The sequence below is a fragment of the Onychostoma macrolepis genome, chromosome 21 (assembly GCF_012432095.1).
Source record: "Onychostoma macrolepis isolate SWU-2019 chromosome 21, ASM1243209v1, whole genome shotgun sequence".
NCBI classification, from domain to species: domain Eukaryota; kingdom Metazoa; phylum Chordata; class Actinopteri; order Cypriniformes; family Cyprinidae; genus Onychostoma; species Onychostoma macrolepis.
Genome location: NC_081175.1, coordinates 13,007,809 through 13,028,330, shown reverse-complemented (window position 1 = coordinate 13,028,330; position 20,522 = coordinate 13,007,809). Strand labels below are relative to the sequence as shown.

General features: G+C 37.6%; 2 protein-coding genes across 6 annotated transcripts; one reads left to right on the top strand and one right to left on the bottom strand.

Moving 5' to 3' along the window:
• Positions 1 to 53: 53 nt before the first annotated feature.
• On the bottom strand, positions 54 to 7,447 carry hif1al2 (hypoxia inducible factor 1 subunit alpha, like 2). 4 transcript variants are annotated; one of them, XR_009267944.1, is made up of 16 exons: positions 7,263 to 7,427; positions 6,405 to 6,728; positions 4,841 to 5,082; positions 4,635 to 4,765; positions 4,464 to 4,548; positions 4,310 to 4,386; positions 4,048 to 4,223; positions 3,846 to 3,952; positions 3,386 to 3,533; positions 3,113 to 3,291; positions 2,965 to 3,038; positions 2,277 to 2,518; positions 2,108 to 2,180; positions 1,706 to 1,829; positions 276 to 381; positions 54 to 191 (listed from the first exon to the last, which is right to left on the bottom strand). XR_009267944.1 is itself a non-coding variant. In XM_058758260.1 (15 exons), exons 2-15 carry the CDS (start codon positions 6,503 to 6,505, stop codon positions 368 to 370), a joined length of 1,773 nt encoding a protein of 590 aa, XP_058614243.1. In that variant the 5' UTR covers positions 6,506 to 6,728; positions 7,263 to 7,427; the 3' UTR covers positions 250 to 367. The 4 variants fall into 4 exon arrangements, 3 of the variants coding, with proteins under 3 accessions (XP_058614243.1, XP_058614241.1, XP_058614242.1); XM_058758260.1 differs by lacking the exon at positions 54 to 191 and having other exon boundaries at positions 250 to 381; XM_058758258.1 differs by lacking the exons at positions 54 to 191; positions 276 to 381 and adding an exon at positions 567 to 1,635 and having other exon boundaries at positions 7,263 to 7,447.
• Positions 7,448 to 8,886: 1,439 nt separating this feature from the next.
• Positions 8,887 to 20,409, top strand: dpp3 (dipeptidyl-peptidase 3). 2 transcript variants are annotated; one of them, XM_058757645.1, is made up of 18 exons: positions 8,887 to 9,019; positions 9,469 to 9,769; positions 9,849 to 9,938; positions 10,032 to 10,169; positions 10,259 to 10,333; positions 14,576 to 14,663; positions 14,793 to 14,926; positions 15,042 to 15,172; positions 15,280 to 15,338; positions 15,565 to 15,759; positions 15,837 to 15,949; positions 16,046 to 16,138; positions 17,676 to 17,738; positions 17,858 to 17,982; positions 18,059 to 18,179; positions 18,268 to 18,447; positions 19,406 to 19,568; positions 19,647 to 20,409. In XM_058757645.1, exons 2-18 carry the CDS (start codon positions 9,500 to 9,502, stop codon positions 19,787 to 19,789), a joined length of 2,181 nt encoding a protein of 726 aa, XP_058613628.1. In that variant the 5' UTR covers positions 8,887 to 9,019; positions 9,469 to 9,499; the 3' UTR covers positions 19,790 to 20,409. The 2 variants fall into 2 exon arrangements, with proteins under 2 accessions (XP_058613628.1, XP_058613627.1); XM_058757644.1 differs by lacking the exon at positions 8,887 to 9,019 and adding an exon at positions 9,141 to 9,295.
• Positions 20,410 to 20,522: the final 113 nt, after the last annotated feature.

The window sequence follows — 20,522 nt, the reverse complement described above, 5'->3', positions numbered from 1 at the left end:
CATTAGGTACATTCAGGAGTTCTTTAGCTGGCATTTGCACCACCGTTTTTGGCGTAACGGTATTTTAAGTACCAATACGGTTTTAGATGCTGCATGGCAATCTAACATGGATCAGAATGTCCTGAGTTTTATGCAATTGATGCTGATACTAGTGAGTTTCAGATGGCGGTTTACACAAAGAGTCCGCTTGCCTGTCCAACAGAAAAAGAAATGACTTGGTTCAATACTAAGGATTTTCTTCGTCACTAAATCTTTCCAACTTTTCTAAGCCTTACCGATGCTTGCGCTCATTTTTGTTGATCTGGCTTCAGACCTTCACGGCTTCTTCTACAGTGCAGGTGCTGATTCTCCCGTCGTCTCGGTAAAATCACGATAATTTATCTAAAAAGTGGTAAACAGTGAGCATGAGGATTTTCATCGTGGGTCACGTCATTTCAACATGGCGAATCACATTTGAGGATGTGTGTGTGTGACCCGCACCATGTATAATTAAAACACTTTATGGAAAATTATTAAACTACGAGTAGTATTAATCTCATGTTGAGTGCACACCATTCAGATGGCGCTTCGCATGAACAATGTAAAACTTTATTAAATTAGCATGAAACTACTATGCACTATTAGTTGGTATATTAATAATATACCATTTGATAAAATGGAAACAAGATGTAAAGGGAACAACTAGTGCCAGATACACTCTGACATCAGTTAGTTAATATTTTAAAAAAGTAAATGAAAAAAAAAAACATTTAAAAGTAGTAAATCGAGACAAATTTGTAACATTGCAAACAATAAATCCTTTTGTATTCATAAAGGTTTCTAGAATATTTTGAAATGAAACACAGCAATGGTAGAAGATGCAACGCCATACTAAATGTCCATTCACACCAGCGGACAATAAAGTTCTGTATATTATATGTGGGCATGCAGTTTAGTCATCTACTGCTATAAATGATCAAGATTTTTTTTTTTGACTTCTGAAAAGTTTGACTCTGAAAGTGATTCCAACAAAATTGTTCCTCTTTGTTGTTATCGTTACAGTTATGGTGTGAACATCCCTATTGTCTGAGAAGTAGAATGACTTTATTGTTATAGTGGTTGCCCCTGTTGTAAATCCCTTGTTGCGAATGGGCCTTAACACTGTAACCTCAGAAAGGAGTCATTTAGAGTGCAAAGCCCAATATTATGTTATTATATTATGATGAATAAAACAGATTTTACCACAATCACACAGGTTTTAGTAATGTACTATAGTCTAAGGCAATGCTCGCGGTTGTTGACTACTGGCAAGTGTTGTTATTATAAAAATGCATTAATGACCGAGTGTATGTAAGTGATGCACATTGGTAGTGTTGTATTTTGTTTTGTATCAGCACCAAGGCACTCTTGAGGCCACTTGGTCCAGAACAGCTATAATTTCTGTCCCGTGGAGCAAATATGATGTGGGGTCAAGAGGTGCGTTGACCTCACACTCCGAGCCGCTCAACTCAGGCAAAATCCAGGGTGTTGGGAGCGCTTGTACATCCGCATGGTGTCTTCTGTTCTGAGGATGATGCTTAGGATTCTCTGGAAATGATCTGAACTTTACTCCAAGTGTATTTGGGTCTCCACCATATGGCCTCGGTGTTGATCCATCTAGTGGAATTGTGTAAAATGTAAAATGTGTAATGTAAATTGAGAAAATAATCTGGAACCGATCTCTTACCAAAGCTCCAGTGTGTTCTGTTGGGATGTTGCAAAACTTTAAGTGCATCCTCCCTCCAATGATATGTCTCGCTTTCAGTCGAGAAGAGTTGATAATTATGCTGTTTATTATTAGAATTATAAACCTGGAAGAAGAAATGAGTCCTGTTACTTAATGCCTTCATTCAAATGTATTTTCAGGGATGTTTAATCTCAAAATACTCTTTAAATATTTAAAATCAATATCGAATTTTGAATATTATTTTAAATTTAGACATTTTAGACACAGTATTGTTAATATGTACATTTTTGGAAATAGTTCCATGAAGTCTAAGCAGAATTAATAGACAGTACAACAGACTAAATTGGAGGAGCAGAAGTAACTGTAACAAAAAGATATTTTGTATGCATATGAGCACAGTACCTTTGAAATTCTGTTCACAAGATCTAGGCTCTCATTCCACTGCTGTGTTGATATCAGGTTAGTATTGTTGATCCTATAACATAATAAATGTAGTGTTTATTAATGGTTTGCAAAATGTATAAAGAAGCATTACTGTACAATAGGAAATGACTTTTCTTATTAGACACACCTGTTTGTTAGAAAAGAATGACTGAAACTTTGTTGGGCATGTGTAAGGCTCTTTACAGGCAGAAAGACCATTCCCTCTGAATTTTGAGGGTTCAGTTTTTGATGTGGATTATTAAATGATAGTCCACACATGTTTAGTTCGGCGCGGTCCTCTGTCCCCTCTAAAATGGGAGTTAGCAGGAAGTCCTCTCCGTGCATTGGAATGTATGGAGCCAGACTGTCCAAGTCTAACTCACACAGATCCTACAGTAAAGCACAGCACAAAGGAAGGATTTTCCACAACTTGTATGCTAAAATTCACAAAGTGTTACTGACCGACTGCTTTAAAAACTGATAATAATAAATGGTGAGCACTAAATCAGCATATTAGAATGATTTCTAAAGGATCATGTGACACTAAAGATTGGAGTAATGGCTGATGAAAATTCAGATTTGCCATCACAGGAATAAATTACATTTTAAATTATATTCAAATATTCAAAAATTTAAATAATATTTTACAATATTAATGTTCTTACTGTATTTTTCATCAAAAAAAAAAAAAAAAAGCCTTTTTGCAACATTAAAGTATCTTACGACGCCAAGTTTTTGAATAGCAGTGTAATCTGTTTGGTCTATGAGTACAGTAATAATTCAGTCCCATGGTAAATATCAAAGTATCTGAAATATCTGAAACCACAGGTACTCACGCAATTGAAATTGCAGCACTCTTCTGTGTTATGTGTGATCTTTGTACAGTTATGAACTTCCTGTATGTCCCTCTCTGTGCAAAAACAAAATTCATTATTATCATGAACCGGTTTTAATATTTGAAACATTTTCACATGTTAATTTTACCTCTTTGGTTTAGAGGACAATTGTGCTCATCTGATTTGGATCTAAGGCCGCTTTTGTCTAGCTGGGCTGCGGTCAGTGGAAAAGCGGCAGGCTGGGATTCTGTGAGAAGGAAGTCACGTGGTTTCAGAAGTTGTTCTGTCTGCTTCAGCAAATATGTCAATTCGGGCTGCTCCACTCCACTACAATGGTACAAAGTGAACAGTTAAAAAAAAAAAAACTTCCTTGAAATTGAACCTATGACCTTGGCATTGCTGCTAGTGCAAATTTTCTAACCTAAGAATGTAATTGACGCAGACAACACTCTCTGGCACGCCAGTACGACTGTTACACACCAATGACGCATCTGTCTCTGCCCACACATAGCCACCATGTCTGTGAAGCAGCCGATATTTACCTGTCGACACCTGGCCGTTGGAAAGCACTGTTTCGGACAGATATATGAACACTATTAAAGAGACAGTTCATCAAAAAAAAAAAAAGATTCTGTTATTTACTTATTCTCATCTCATTCCAAATCTGTATGACATTCTTTCTCCCATAGAAAACAAAAGAGTTTACCAAAAAAGTAAAAATATAATAATTATAAAATAAAATAAATAGTTTGACTAAGACTTGCAGTCATAAGGGTTTGGAATGACATGGGTGTTGTTGGTTTTTTCTTTTAATTTAACACCTAAGGCACAATAAAACAAGTCAAATTAAGCATACACAGATGACAAGATATCCCACTCACAGTAAATGTGTGCCTTGCGGATTTGCTGGCAGTCAGACGGATGATAGTACTGGTACACGGATTGGCCCAACAGCTCTGTGTCACGAAAGCCTGTCAACTTCACAACCCTGAGCCAAAAAAGAGCTTCAAATATGAAGACAGTTCAAACATGGTGAAAGCCTTTAGCTTCTTGCATTTGTGAGCAGCATATATAAGGTCATACCTTGAGTGACAGTAGGTGAACTTCATGTCTGGGCTGTGTACGCTCATAAACGTACTAATATTCAGCGCTGCATTTAGTTCAATGACCTCCTGCATGGGCAGAACCCTGCACTGAAGAACTAGACAACTGAATCCAGGTGTAGCCGATGACTTTTTCGTTCCAGTACACTGAATAATCTTCAGACAGCGAAAGCAAAGATGTGAAAACAATAAAGATTGTGTGCTCTTTTGTGAATAATGGAAAGACAACAATAGATTCTTACTTTCCAAGGAGTAAGCTTCTGGTTCTTCACACTTTTTATTCTGAGGAACACTTCACATTCTTGCTGTCCTCGGTTTCCTGAAATATTAGAAGCCAATCAGATCATAAACCAAAACGTATTGTTGAAACCGATCTTTTCAGCAAGAAATGCTCACCGATCAGTCTCGTGAGAATGTCTTTGACCTCCATCTGATCACATGGATGCAAGAACTCAAACAAACTCCTACCGATCAAATCCATCTGGAAGAGAAACATCAGAGATTTCCTAAAAGTGCCGGTAAAGTGATTCCAAGTACATGCAGTTCATTTAGTTTTAGTGTCATCACCTGGTTAATTCCAGTGTGTGTAGTTATGCCCTCAGTGGTGAAGATGACCTTGCCATTCAAAGACAACAAAACCACAAACCCTCCGAGGGCAGAATCTACCAACTCCCTCTCAAGAGATTTAGCCGATACTCCTACAATCACAATGGCCTTTAGAAAACTTGCTTTCTTTTAACCCCTTTTCCACTTTTAACCCCTTTTCTTTCTACCTGGTGAAGGAGGAGAGGACTGTGTCATCATGGACAGTGCACAGGAGTCTAAGGTGTTCGTAAGATCCCTCAGGTGCAGGTAAGCGGTTGTGAGACGTATGACTGACGCTTTGTCTCGCTGGCCATCCATACTGGGGTCCAGAGGCAGAAGAGCAGTTAACTCCTCGAACAGCTGACTCTCCTTCCTCCTCCTGCTCCTTGCCGCCAAACGAGAATGTGCTTTTCTCCATTCTGTGCAGACCCTGTATTTAAAATGAGAGAATTTGAATAACCACAAAACATATGCATTTAAAATAAAGTTGTTTTGCTATATCTTTCAGCATGGCAGACTCAGAATGCATAGTGCATCTACATGCAATACTCATTTTGTACAAAAACATTTTCATTTAAATGTTTCATGGACTAGTCTTTACCATAAAGATGCTGACATTTTAAATGACATTGTTTTGGTTGTATGAGCATGCTGCTATTGGGCTGATTCTCTACTAGCGTCATTCAGAGAACGGAACATTCTAAAGCCACCATGTTCCCTGAAGACAGAGGGCAGCACCAGTACTGATGGAAAAAGAGACGTCATGACTGCGTCACTTTGTCTTATCACTACCAAGCGTAGTTGCCTGCAGCTTCTGATACAATGTCATGCCTTCTGAGAATACATTCCCACGTGCATTTACTTGCTATTTACACTCACTTAGAAATGTCTCTCTCTCTCTTTTTTTTTTTTGCTTGAAAAGGTAAACAAATAAAGGTAAAACAACTGCTGATTTTTGCAGCATGAATCTATAAAATTATTTTATATCTAATAATTTTTATTTTATTTTATTTATATTAACAAGAATAACAAAAATTGCTTAACTACTAAAGGGACTTTTAGGTAAATATGCACTTTTAGGTAAATACAGTTATGGGCTATCTGATGGCATGCAAATAATTCCTTTTTGCAAATGCCTGTTTTGTTGTTTGAGTATTATCTGAATATTTTAGGCATTTGCAAAATGGCACTATGCAAAATGCATGTTAACAAAAGGAATTTCAATTTATTTAATAAAAATGCTTGTTTCACAATTTGTCTACTGATTAAAATCAGCCAAATTAGTTACAAATGAAATTAATATGTGTATTTGGTCCCAGCTTCTCAGGTTAGTTCTGAAGAATGTACTGGCACTATTCGCAAAAACATTCATTGTAAATTCAGCTTCAGTGAAATAAGCAATGGATGATATTTCAAACAATGTCTTATTCATTCAGTCATTTGCTATATTTTCCACACACCAGATTTAAAATGTATAGAGTGTCTACATGCAATTTTTGTTTTGTACAAAAATATTTGTATTTCTCATGGACTAGGTTTAGTTTTTGATAAATTATATAAAGTTATGGACTATCCGGTGGTATGCAAAGAATTGCAAAAATTTCTTTATAACCTTTGCATAGTGCCTTTTTGCAAATGGCCGATTTGCTGTTTGGGCATTATCTGAATATTTTAGTAATTTGCAAACATACTAAAAGGCATGATAGCAAGGATTTTGCATGCCACCAGAAAGTTCCTAATTTAAGCACTCACCTTCTTTTCTTCTGCTCAATGAATATATGCTTTCTTCTAGCTTTTCCATGGCACTCGACACTCAGTTGATCCCTAACCGTTTCCAAATGCTTTGAAGTCATTTTAAAATGTAGGATGACTCAAAGCGATCATGTGCTCATGTCAGGCATGTTACCAGGTGGCGTATTGTCATGTTCAAAAAATGAGAAATTGACATACTCACAGATAACTGGTTGTAATCTCTGGGCATGTTCATGTTTATAACCACTTTCTCTGTAGAGGCCTTTAGACCCTCCCCTCATGTTCCATGTGACAGTTGGCCATTAATCACCGATAGGTTTGCATCTGTCAAAACAAGATGGTCTTTTACTTTTCTGAGAACTCAGATCTTTTAGATAATCATTTGGCTTTGAATAATAACCGCCACTCATGATTCCAGGAAAACTACTACCAGCTTAAAAAAAGAGTGTACATTCTACATTATTTAATAGCAATAAAAAAAATAATATTTTCTTATTTCCTGTGAACTTGAGTTAACTAAGATTAAGACATAATTGCCACTATCATACAAATACAGACAATGTCAAGAGGTTGTGGCACTGGCTACAGACCAAAACACAGTTACATAATGCAGTAATTCAAACAAAGCACAAAATCATAGTAAATATTTAAAAATGAGAAGAAAACACTTGAAATAATTTCTTAACATTCCTAAAAAAACATGTAACTAACATCAATACAACTAATATGACACAATGTGCAACTAGTGCAATTTAAAAACTAAGTGAACAGGTGAAGCAAAGACAGTGAGTAGTTTTAACACCCAAAACAAATAACAAAACTAACAAATCTGTTGCCTCGATATGCTTGAAACATTACCTTAAAGTTACCCATTCCCCACATGGATCGCTGAGAAGCATGTTTGAGTCTGGGCTTGTAATAGTAGTCCATTGTTCAATGCCCAAACATATCTGTAAGGATACATTTCATAGGTGGTATCACTGCAGAGGAGATCTTCACTTTCATGTCGGTCCCACTTCACTTTATCTCTGAAATGCAGATGCATGCATCCATTTTTGATCAAAGCAAATTTTGGGTGGCATAGAACCAAGCTGGAATCACAGGCATCTGTAAAGAAATTCAAATCAAATGTTAAAAACTACAAGGAATAATTTCCTTGCTCTGTGCTCTTTGTCCTCTAGTAAGGAGAATGAACATACAGGCAAAAAGTCGATGTGCCGTCCCAGTGACCTGTTGGATCTATGTGATTTATTGACATTTGCTTTCTGTGATTGGCTTGCTCTAAACCACATCTTTGTTGGCTGAGATAACGCACGCTGGTTGGACTACTTATTAAATATATATGTATGTAAAGTCTGCTAACCAATTATTTTTGTTTTGGTTTGTTTTTTACACAACACCACCGTCTAAAGCTATATTTTTTTCACTCTTTAATCTGCTTATATTCATGTTAAAAGACATTTTCTCAATAAACAGAAAAATATAGTATTTTCTTTCAATTATTATACATACTATATTACATTTTATTAAAAGTTGTGTATTTGGCATTACGTCTGTATCAGATCAGCCAACCAAGAAAAGAGAAGAGGCCAGTGTAATGTGTAATAAAGCCAGTGACGGTTCATCAGCAGGTGCTTGAACCGTTCAGACCTCCAAAAAAGAGGTTACTATCTTCTCATCTGGCGCCACTGGGATCATCTTGATGCCCTGACTCCACATTGATTACCATTCCCACCCTTTATAAGTGTGCCAATCTTCCAGAACCGGAATAAACACTGTGCTGATTTTAATGTTTGGGAGTTATGCTCAGTTTTTATGATAAAATAGCCTACTATAAAAATAGTGAACAGAAACTGAATTCCAAAAATGGAATTTTTGAAGTATTTCCCAAAAATTACAACTTGTTTATCATTAATTAAGTTTATTTACTTACCTCATTGTAGTAAAGTAGTTTTCAAGGTTTAAAAGATAAATTGACTGATTGATTTATTTGTAATCGATTTAACCATTATTCTCATTTATTTAAACTCTATTTGGGCTGGACTTTTTCACCTTCATTATTTCAAACCTAAAATTTACGCATGGCGACCTATTCCCATCTGCCACTGTCCAGAAAGCAAACCACAACACAACACAACACAACAAATACATGATCCTGGGTGGTCGAGATGCTGTTCAGACCATGCAAATAGACAATTTCCTGTTGACAGAAAGTTTATTTTAGAGTGCTGGGAAATGAATTCCACTTAAGTACTTAAGTGATAAACAATAAACGTTCATTTCAACATTAGCTAAAAGTCAACTAATGCCAGAAATAATCTATATCGATGCTTTATTTCTTTATATTAAACATGTATTTGTTTGTTAATATTTTTTACATACACACACAAAACAAAAAAATCCCCTTCTAAATTTGCATTTGACAAAACTACTATTTCATTTTCAATCCCTATGACGCGAAACCTTTTCACCTGCTGTTCCTATTGGTTCTCACGCCAGTCAGTTATCTTTTCCGTCGTCTGATTGGCTGAGGGGCGGGTCATTCAATTGAATGAGTAGCGGAAGTAGATTCGGAAGCTTGTGCTCATTTTGACAGGACTGAACGTATAATTCAGGTAGAATTTGTATTACATGTTGTTAATAAACTCTTGGATATTGCTTAAAGAGAAACCGTACGTTCGCTATTATGTATGATAAGATAATTGTATAGTGAATTATCGCATATATGTTTGTTTGCATGGTACAGATTTACGGGCTTTCATTGTCTGATTTCCTGCACTATCAAGTGTGCTAACAGTATTAGCTGATCACTGAAGTCCCAGAAGTGAAAGAGAAACTCTCTTTGTCAGTGCTGATTCACCTTTCAGCCTCATAACCAAACTTTTGGCTCTGTATGTTTACATTTTTACATAATTAAAAGTATCTACTCGACTATTGGCTTGTATTAGCTGTGTATGTGTAGAGAGATGAGTTCAGATGTGAATCACCAATAATAGCCAGGTCATTTTGTGCTTTTGTATAGTAAGATATTTAATCAGAGACTGATGTTTTTGTGAATTTTCAGTGGAGAGGGATCAAGCTGCCTAAAGACTGAAATGGTGGACTCTCAGTACTACCTCCCAAATGACATTGGGATCTCTGCTCTGGACTGCCGGGAGGCTTTCAGGCTGCTGTCTCCCAAAGAGCAAATGTATGCACACTACCTCTCTCGGGCATCCTGGTACGGTGGCCTGATCGTGCTGATCCAGACGTCTCCTGAGTCTGCCAACATCTACGTACTGCTGCAAAAAATGTTCCGCGCACAGGCGCCACAGCAGCTGGAGGCACTGGCGACTGCAGCTGGACTGAGCGCAGAGGAGTATCAGGTGAAGCAACCTGTTACAAACACCAAAGTTAACATCAGTTCAGTGTTCATTGTCGTAACAACGTTATGTCTGTTTCCAGGCCTTCCTTGTATATGCTGCTGGGCTTTATGCAAATATGGGAAACTACAAGTCATTTGGGGACACCAAATTCATCCCCAACCTACCAAAGGTCATTAACATGTCCCATGTGTACTCTATCAGAATTTAATGTAATATCCCAAAGGTTTTAGTGTTTGATCATTCTGGCTATTTTAATATGCAGGAGAAGTTCAAGGCTCTGGTGTGGGAGAGTCTGGCCTTTAAACAGAGCCCTGGTGACATGGAGGCGCTGTGGGGCTCCTGCTGTGAGCCCCTCTACTCCCTAGAAGACAAGCAGAAACAGCTCGGTCTGGGTGAGAAGGTAAAATAAATGTAAAAATTTTATACAATCTGACTTTTGGACAGCTCAGTCTCGGGTTGGTGTTTTACCTAATAATGCCTTTCTCATAGGGGATCTCGGCGTACTTCTCAGGGAACTGCTGCTTAGAAGACGCAGAGTTTGCCCAGAAATTTCTGGACTCCAAGGTATAGTGCACATGTTTGAGATCCGGCTAGTTCACTGGATTAATATGAAAACTGTGTGGAATTAATGACACAAATAGAATATTATCTCTCTCTCTGTTTCGGCTACTCCCATTAGGGGTGCCACAGCAGAATCCGCACATATAGAATGTTATACATTTTTTTTCAATATTAACTAGGGGTGTAACAATTTATCATGTCACAATATACAGTGGGGCAAAAAAGTATTTAGTCAGCCACCAATTGTGCAAGTTCTCCCACTTAAAAAGATGAGAGAGGCCTGTAATTTTCATCATAGGTATACCTCAACTATGAGAGACAAAATGAGGGAAAAAAATCCAGAAAATCACATTGTGGGATTTTTAAAGAATTTATTTGCAAATTATGGTGGAAAATAAGTATTTGGTCAGTAACAAAATTTCATCTCAATACTTTGTTATATACCCTTTGTTGGCAATGACAGAGGTCAAACGTTTTCTGTAAGTCTTCACAAGGTTTTCACACACTGTTGCTGGTATTTTGGCCCATTCCTCCATGCAGATCTCCTCTAGAGTAGGGATGCAGCGATTAATTGGTTTTACGATCAACCGTGCTTTAAAATGTCACGGTTAATTAATCGTAAAGGCCCCTGCTACACCGAGTGTTTCTGTTGTATGGAATGGAACTGTTGAAACTTGCGCAAAACGAAAACAAAGTTACACTAGCGGTGCACCATCTTAAAATGCCGTGCTTATCAGCGACATGGAGGCTACTAGATTAACTATGACAGAGGAACCAAACAGTGATCCTTTATTTCCACCAGAGAAATGACTGAAGTCGATAGTGTGGGACCATTTCGGGTACACCAAGAATGACCAGGGTGTCATTTAAATAGTGCCGTAAAAATGGCTAAAGAGCAAATACATAAGGGATAATGCACAGCTAGCCAACCTGCTCTCGATGTGCAATAAACGATTTTAATGCACGACGTGAAGGCAAGGACCACCTGACGCGAAGTTCGTTAGCTCTAACATTCTGCCTGCTTCAGTGCGGTGAGAGAGAGTGTGAATTAGCCTACCTGCATCTGTGCATCACTTTAAGCAATGAAGATTTGAGTTTAGTTATTTAAACAGTCATTTTACCCCCTCTTTGCTGATTAATATAATGTAGCGATCCAGTATCTATAAGCTATTTTATTAATGAAAGTCGCTGGGCAGCGTTGACAACACGTTTCTGTCCTCCTAAATGTTTGTGTGGGCAGCTCGATCTCGATCTCACAAACCAAAATAATAGACACTATTTTCTCAGGCCTTATGTAAGATCAGATGAATAAAGATTATTAAAATGAATAAGTATGGATGACAGTTGATTACAATAATAGTTTAGTTTATTCCCCTCATTAGTGACAGTGTCCTCTGTGGGATAAAGTTAATATTAGTCTTATATTAATAATACTTAATTAATATTGTGATTTATCATCCCTGTTATAGTATTATTCATAAGTCAATTTATTTTTCATCGTCTTTCCAAGTTCTGTACCTCAGGTCCAAAAGAAATGTAGAAAGAATACACAAAATGAAAACACCAAATACATTTGTGATCTATTTCCATTTGTTATTTTCAAAAGGAAAATACTGACATGGATGTTTACAGAGCAGAGGTCACGTTTTTTTAATTCCAATAGGAGAGATGTCCTTTTTTTTGTGCTGTATTATTGGTTACTGTGTTATTTCTGTTTCAAAAGGCAGCAATCAATAACACTTTAATATCTAAAAAGTGATTATGTGATTTTATGTTGTGAAATGAATAAATGCATAATAATCGTAATAATCGTGAATTGATTATTCCTCAGACTATAATCGTACCAACAAAATCTATAATCGTTGCATCCCTACTCTAGAGCAGTAATGTTTTGGGGCTGTCGCTGGGCAACACGGACTTTCAACTCCCTCCAAAGATTTTCGATGGGGATGAGATCTGGAGACTGGCTAGGCCACTCCAGGACCTTGAAATGCTTCTTACGAAGCCACTCCTTCGCTGCCGGGCGGTGTGTTTGGGATCATTGTCATGCTGAAAGACCCAGCCACGCTTTCATCTTCAATGCCCTTGCTGATGGAAGGAGGTTTTCACCAAAATCTCACGATACATGGCCCCATTCATTCTTTCGTTTACACGGATCAGTCGTCCTGGTCCCTTTGCAGAAAACAGCCCCAAAGCATGATGTTTCCACCCCATGCTTCACAGTAGGTATGGTGTTCTTTGGATGCAACTCAGCATTCTTTCTCCTCCAAACACGACAAGTTGAGTTTTTACCAAAAGTTCTATTTTGGTTTCATCTGATTCTCCCAATCCTCTTCTGGATCATCCAAATGCTCTCTAGCAAACTTCAGACGGGCCGGACATGTACTGGCTCAAGCAGGGGACACGCCTGGCACTGCAGGATTTGAGTCCTGGCGGCGCAGTGTGTTACTGATGGTAGCCTTTGTTACTTTGGTCCCAGCTCTCTGCAGGTCATTCACTAGGTCCCCGTGTGGTTCTGGGATTTTTGCTCACAGTTCTTGTGATCATTTTGACCCCACGGGTGAGATCTTCGTGGAGCCCCAGATCGAGGGAGATTATCAGTGGTCTTGTATGTCTTCCATTTTCTAATAATTGCTCCCACAGTTGATTTCTTCACACCAAGCTGCTTACCTATTGCAGATTCAGTCTTCCCAGCCTGGTGCAGGTCTACAATTTTGTTTCTGGTGTCCTTGACAGCTCTTGGTCTTGGCCATGGTGGAGTTTGGAGTTGGACTGTTTGAGGTTGTGGACAGGTGTCTTTTATACTGATAACGAGTTCAAACAGATGCCATTAATACAGGTAACGAGTGGAGGACAGAGGAGCCTCTTAAAGAAGAAGTTACAGGTCTGTGAGAGCCAGAAATCTTGCTTGTTTGTAGGTGACCAAATACTTATTTTACAGAGGAATTTACCAATTAATTCTTTAAAAATCCTACAATGTGATTTTCTGGATTTTTTTTCTCATTTTGTCTCTCATAGTTGAGGTATACCTATGATGAAAATTACAGGCCTCTCTCATCTTTTTAAGTGGGAGAACTTGCACAATTGGTGGCTGACTAAATACTTTTTTGCCCCACTGTATATTGCAATACAAAAATGCAACATTATGCATTATGTATAGTTCACCCACAATGAAAGTGAAAATGATTTAATTTAGTATCAAGTATGGTAATGGTGCATCAAATATGGTAAACCCAGGAGGTCACACATTTGAGCTTCCATATTTAATAATAAAATAAAAATAAAATGCATTAAGAAAACTTAAAACTGTTTTTTAATGTGCAACCACATGTCTTACATAATACTGTATTTTTAGCTAAACAGAATGATGAATATTTTCTTCTGGTGTCACCATTACCTTGTGCATGGAGGAGAACCCCTAATTTGACCATTTTAATGAACAGTATTTTTACCCGTTTACCATATGTGTTAGAAGTCATAATTAAAATAACCGTTTTAACTCTAGTTTGGCTTTGTTTAAAGTATTGTTAGAGTATTGTGTTGTGAGATCAGTACTGTGTATTGAACAAATTGTGAGTGTTGTTACACCCTTATTATTAACGCATAAAATAAATGTTACATGAAGTATTAATATAAAAATGTGTTAAATAGTTATAAAGATATCTAAAAAAAATTTTTTTTTTACAAATATATGTAAATGTTTTTCTTAAAATCCTGTTTTTGCTATCATTGAAAGAATTTGATCTGACTTTTATTTTTTACTTTGATTTAACCTGTGTTTTTAATCACAGGGAATGCACATATTGGAAACACCCTTTAAATAAAAGCATCTACCAAGTGCATAAAAATAAATATGGAAAAAAGAAATCAGTGACAATTTATAATAACATTCATTTCGTTAACATTAGTTGAATACATTAGGTGTCCTGAGCTAACAATAAACAACACATTATAAGTATTTATTAATAAATTAGACTAGATTGATGAATACAGTAAAAGTATTGTAACATTATTGTCCGTGTTAGCTAATGCATTAACTAATTTTAACCAGTTGAACCATATTGTAACTTATTAATTTATTTACATTTGTGCATTTTGGTAGACACTTTTATCCAAAGGGACTTGCATTGCATTCAAGTTACACATTTGATTAGTTCTGGAAATTGAACCCATTATCTTGTTGTATCCTTACTGACAGCAGATATTTCTAGTAGACTAGTTTACCAATAATAATTGTCCTTGTAGAACCTGAGTGCCTACAACACCCGTCTGTTCAAGACTGAAATAGATGGGAAGCGGTGCTATGAGGTGCGTTTGGCATCTGCCGAGAAGGGTGAGTATACCGAGCAGTTTAAATCCAGTTTGATATAAATAACTTTTCATTCTATTATTCTTACTGTCATTTTTTCCTTCTCTTGTCTTGACTATTTTCTCATTGCCTTTATTTCCTTCCCATCTGCAGACAACTGTGCCGTTGAAGGAAAGAGTGAAGTTTGTTGTGGCAAACATGAATTTGAGGATGCTGTGTTCTCTGTTAAGAGGGGCGATTATGCCTTTCTTATGGAAAAAGTGTGTCAGAACTTGGAAAAAGCCAAGGTATGACAACATTCAACCTAAAAAAAAAACACTGATTCATTGGGACTTTTGAATGCGAAATGAATAGGATGACCTTTTAAAGCATGAGTAAAGTTATTTTGTTTGTTTGTTTTAGGATTATGCAGCCAGTGACAACCAGAAGAGGATGCTGGAGGAGTATATCCGCAGTTTCACCTGTGGCTCAGTGGAAGCCCATAAAGAAGGGTCCCGTTATTGGATCAAAGACAAAGGACCTATTGTGGAGAGGTGACTGACCTATATTTATCAGACCAGGCTGTTGACATAAGCCTAAATCTTTGGTTTCATTGTTGAACTATGCTTATTCTGTTTAAAACCTTGTTTTTTTTCAACAGCTACATTGGTTTTATTGAGAGCTACAGAGATCCCTTTGGCTCAAGGGGTGAATTTGAAGGTAAACTCAAATATTTCTGGGTCAACAAAATGACACCCTTTGTTTTGCCCAGATTTATTTAAAAATGCATTTTGCAGTACGTACATACAGGAGACTGGCTTGAACACCTCATATATAATTAATATATGACACACAAATTGCTTAAAACAACCCAGTAAATCTTGTAGATTCCCAATTATGACCTCAATGTCTTTCTCTCCTCCACACCTACCATCTTGTCCATCAGGTTTTGTTGCTGTGGTGAACAAGGCCATGAGCGCTCGCTTTGCTCAGTTGGTGAGCTCGGCTGAAGTCTTGCTACCAGAGCTGCCTTGGCCTCCAGCCTTTGAGAAGGACCGCTTCCTCAAGCCAGACTTCACCTCTCTGGATGTACTCACCTTTGCCGGCAGCGGCATCCCTGCAGGAATCAACATTCCAAACTGTAAGCCCTCTCATCCAACATTTTTTTCATATGCAGTCAGGTTTGATTTTTTTTTTTAACCATTTATCTGTCTGTAGATGACGACATCAGACAGACAGAAGGTTTCAAGAATGTGTCCCTTGGGAATGTGCTGGCAGTTGCATATGCCACACAGAAAGAAAAGCTCACCTTCCTTGAGGAGAGTGACAAAGTAAGACTGATGACTGCTGTCTGTAAACTTGTTCAAACATGTTGTAATGGAGGCTCAGAGTGGTAATAACTCTTTCTCTGTGGCTTATTCCTGTAGGACCTGTACATCAAATGGAAGGGTCCTTCGTTTGAGGTGCAGGTGGGACTCCACGAGCTGCTGGGTCATGGCAGCGGGAAGCTCTTTGTTCAGGTTGTGAAGCACAATCAGTTTGCTGTATTTCTGTATATATGTGACTTGTGGGCTTTATGTGCTAAAAAGGGAAGTTTGGGAGAGTTTTCTAGAATAAATGTAATTTTGTATTCACCAAAGATTCATTATATTGATCAATACTAACAGTAAAAACATGTATAGTGTCTTTAGGGTTTCTAAATAGTCAACCTTTAAGGTTTAAAAAATCTTTCTATAGGCCAGATTTACTAAACAGGACTAATTAACGTAAGTGCGCAATTCCATAAAAGGGAAAATTTTGTGGCTGATTTACTGACAATGCGCACATAAGAGAACCCAGACGCAGCCAGATCATTTCCATAATAACTAGCGCAATCGACTAAGAGCAGCGTAAATTACCACCTGCTTTAAAGGGTTAGTTCACCCAAAAATGTAAATTGTTATTAATTACTCACCCTCATGTCGTTCCAAACCAGTAAGACCTTCGTTCACCTTAAGATATGTTTAATCAAATCTGAGCGCTCTCTGACCCTCTTTAAACAGCAATGCAACTGCAATGTTCCCAGGTCCAGAAACATAGCAAGGACATTGATAAAACAGTCCATGTGACATCAGTGGTTCAACCGCAATTTTACGAAGCAACGAGAATACTATTTGTGCGCAAAGAACACGATAATAACATAATTAATTCAGCAATTCTTCTCTCAGAGTTACCATCTTCTGCCATTTTGGAGAGTACCCCAGAACGTAATCAACTTAATCAGCGTTGTTTACGTTCAGTAGACGGCGCGCGCATGCTGAACATAAACAGCGCTGATTATATTCTGGAGTACACTTCAAAATGGCGGAAGACGGTAACTCTGGGAGAAGAATTGTTGAATAAATTGTTATTATTTTTTTCTTTGTGCACAAAAAGTATTCTCATAGCCTCGTAAAATTACGGTTGAACCATTGATGTCACATGGACTATTTTATCGATGTCCTTGCTATGTTTCTGGACCTGGGAACATTGCAGTTGCATTGCTGTCTAAAGAGGGTCAGAGAGCGCTCAGATTTGATCAACAATATCTTAATTTATGTTCCGAAGATAAATGTAGGTCTTACGGGTTTGGAACAATATGAGGGTGGGTAATTAATGACAGAATTAACATTTTTGGGTGAACTAACTCTTTAAGACATGTTTTTTTTGGGTGTTAAATGGCGCAAATACCAGTAATTTGACGAGCGCAAATGTTAGTAAATCTCGTTGCGTGATTCATTTTAATACTCTCCTCCCATAAATTTTGCGTCTGAATGGGAAACTCCTACAAATGCATATTCAATACGGTCAGGTGCAAAAACAACGGTGTCCACGCCTTTTCAGCGCTAATTCTTCACTGCACGCTGTTAGTAAATCGGTTACTAAAACGTTGTCTAAATGGTCTTTTTAGTAGACTGTCTGCTGTTTGATTTTAACTTGTGGCTCAAACTATCAATAGAGCAAAGTTGTATTAAGCCCAGAACATTTCATAAATACAAATGTATCACAGTTTCTTTTTATGTGTTTGTATTGAAACAGGATGATAAGGGAAAATTCAACTTCGATCAAACTGCTGTTCGTAATCCAGAAACGGGAGAATTGGTGAGTTTATTTTTGTTTAGCATTTCATCACATTCATTAGTGGATTCCACTGTGCTTTACGCTGTTTATAAACTGTGCATCGTGAATCGCAGTCATAAAATAGACATTTTGGATTTCAGATATCGAGCTGGTACAAGGGTAATGAGACATGGGACAGCAAGTTCTCCACCATTGCCTCGTCCTATGAGGAGTGTCGAGCTGAGTGTGTAGGTCTCTACCTGTGTCTCAACAAACAGGTGCTCAGGTGAGTCACTTCTGCATGAATTCACTCAGCTAGAATTGTTGAGATATGGATGCTGAGCAATTTGTGCCTGCGGCAGTATTTTCGGACACGAAGGGGAGGATGCAGAGGAGATTGTGCACGTGAACTGGCTGAACATGGTGCGTGGCGGCCTGCTGGGGCTGGAGTTCTACACGCCAGAGAGCAAGAGCTGGAGACAGGTGAGATGTGGGAATGCGCAGAAATCATTACGCTTTCTCTTGATTGTTTTCCAATCTAAACGCTATCCTGGCTGTCTCGCTGTCGCAGGCACACATGCAGGCCAGGTTTGTGATTTTGCGGGTTCTGTTGGAGGCTGGAGAGGGGCTGGTTGGTCTGAAGGAGTGTACGGGGGCAGACGGACAGCCAGACGCTGTCATAACACTCGACCGCAGCAAGATATACACAGTGGGCAAGAGTGCCATCCAGAGGTTCCTCTGTAAACTGCAGGTACAGCCTGTTAATGGGTTCAAATGGAACTCGAGCCTTTTAGCTGACTGAATACTGCACCACATACACTAGTCTCATGTTATTAAAATAATTATACAATGTGACTTTTATATTAGTGTTATTGTAGTATAATTTAATATATTATTATAGTTTTTATTAATATTTGGATTTAGCTTTTATTTTATATTTTCCATTTTCATTTTAGTAATTTGAGAAAAATGAGTAATTTTTTTTGTCATTTATATTAGATATTAGTTCACCATCATGTCTTACTTGCCAAATTAAAATGACTGTGAAACATATTTTATTAGATTGTACTGTTTTTGATGTAAACAGAATGTGTTTAACTGATTTATTTAAAAATGTATCACCTGAATATATATTTTAGAATTTTTGTCTAGTGTAGATCTGAAATGTCTTTTATAACTTTTTGTTAATTGTATACCTTGTGTAATTTATTCTGAGATCGCCATGAAAATAGCCTTGATGCTGGAATGGCGTTAAAAAGTGAATAAATAAATAAATAATTTATATTAGTTTTTTAAAATATGTTTATGTAGTTTTTATTTTATTATTATGCATTTTTATTTCTGTTTTAAAGATTTTATTTAAGTGAAAATAAATGAAAAGAGAAATGTTGCCTTGGCAAATAGCTGAAATAAAATGTTTAATTTTATTTGTTTTATTTCAGTTTATCTTATTGCAAGTAATAAACATTTTCACAGTGTGACTATATCACAATGCTACTTTGTTTCTCATAATTGAGAATTGTGTGAGATGATCTAAATTAATATATATATAATAAATAACAATTTTAAGAGATTGAAGTTTATCTCATAGTTAACTTTTTTTTTTTTACTCCGAGGGAACAGAAATGAGTTTTAATACTTCTGCCAATAGCCATGGTTATGTTTAGTAATACCAGTTGAGTTTGCATTCTGGTTTTCTTTTTCTAAAGGTGCACAAGGCCACAGCTGACGTGGAGGGAGGAAGGGCTTTGTATGAAGGCTACTCTGCCGTGACCGCTGACGGCACCCACAACTTCCTGCGCCTCAGAGAGACGGTTCTGCTCCGCAAGGAAGCTCGCAAGATGTTTGTCCAGGCTAACACCTACATCAAAGGTTCGTGTTCATCCTCCTTCCTAATAACACAGCGACACACATACATAAGTTCATAAAGTGCTGCTGTTTGTGTTGTAGATGACGCTGTGGAGCTGGTTGAGTATGAAGGCAGCGCTGCAGGGCTCATCCAGTCCTTCGTCGAACGCTTCTCAGACGATGCCGAGAAGGTAGAGGCCCAGCTGCTGGAAATGACCTGCATGGACTCGTCCTGCTGGTGCTGAGAGGACACAGTGCTGTGGGAAACATCCTCTCAGACAAGTATTAGTCCACACTGAGCCACAGCAACTTTCAGAAATGAACAAAAGGCTGCAGAGTGCACAAGGAAGGGACTGGTAATGATTACAAAACCTTTCACATGTAGGAGGAAGGAAGAACCACACACACAGATGTAACACCCAGTATTTCACCTTCCCCACTGATCAACTTTCTATTTGATCTATTCACTTCTAAACAAAGGCAACTCTGATTAGAGTTTTAATTAGAAATTTCTGTTCCTACTTGGAATCAGACCGCAACCCACACTTCCCACACAGGCATGTGGAAGCGCTGACAAGAGTGAACTTGCTGTGTGAGGGTGGAACTTATGTAATCGCAACACGTAACACACTTTCTCTACTTACTTTAAAACGGAACCATACTCTGTGCCACTTTTAGATCATATCTAGTCTAGAGTTCATCAGCTGATTCAGTGTTATATAGAATAAATCTTAGCATTCGTTCTCAAGAATATAAATTCTTCACTGGTTTAAAGTAATTTTGGTTTCTCAAAATATGTTGTCAGTGTTCAGTGTGGATGGCGAAAACCAACAGCCCCTACCAAATAAAACCAATTCTTTCTGAAGGTGTTTTATTGTCTTTTACTTTCAAAATACCAAAACATTTATGCAATGCCTTTCATATAAATATGATCATAATACAAGATGAACAATAAGACAAAATCCAATATCTCAATAC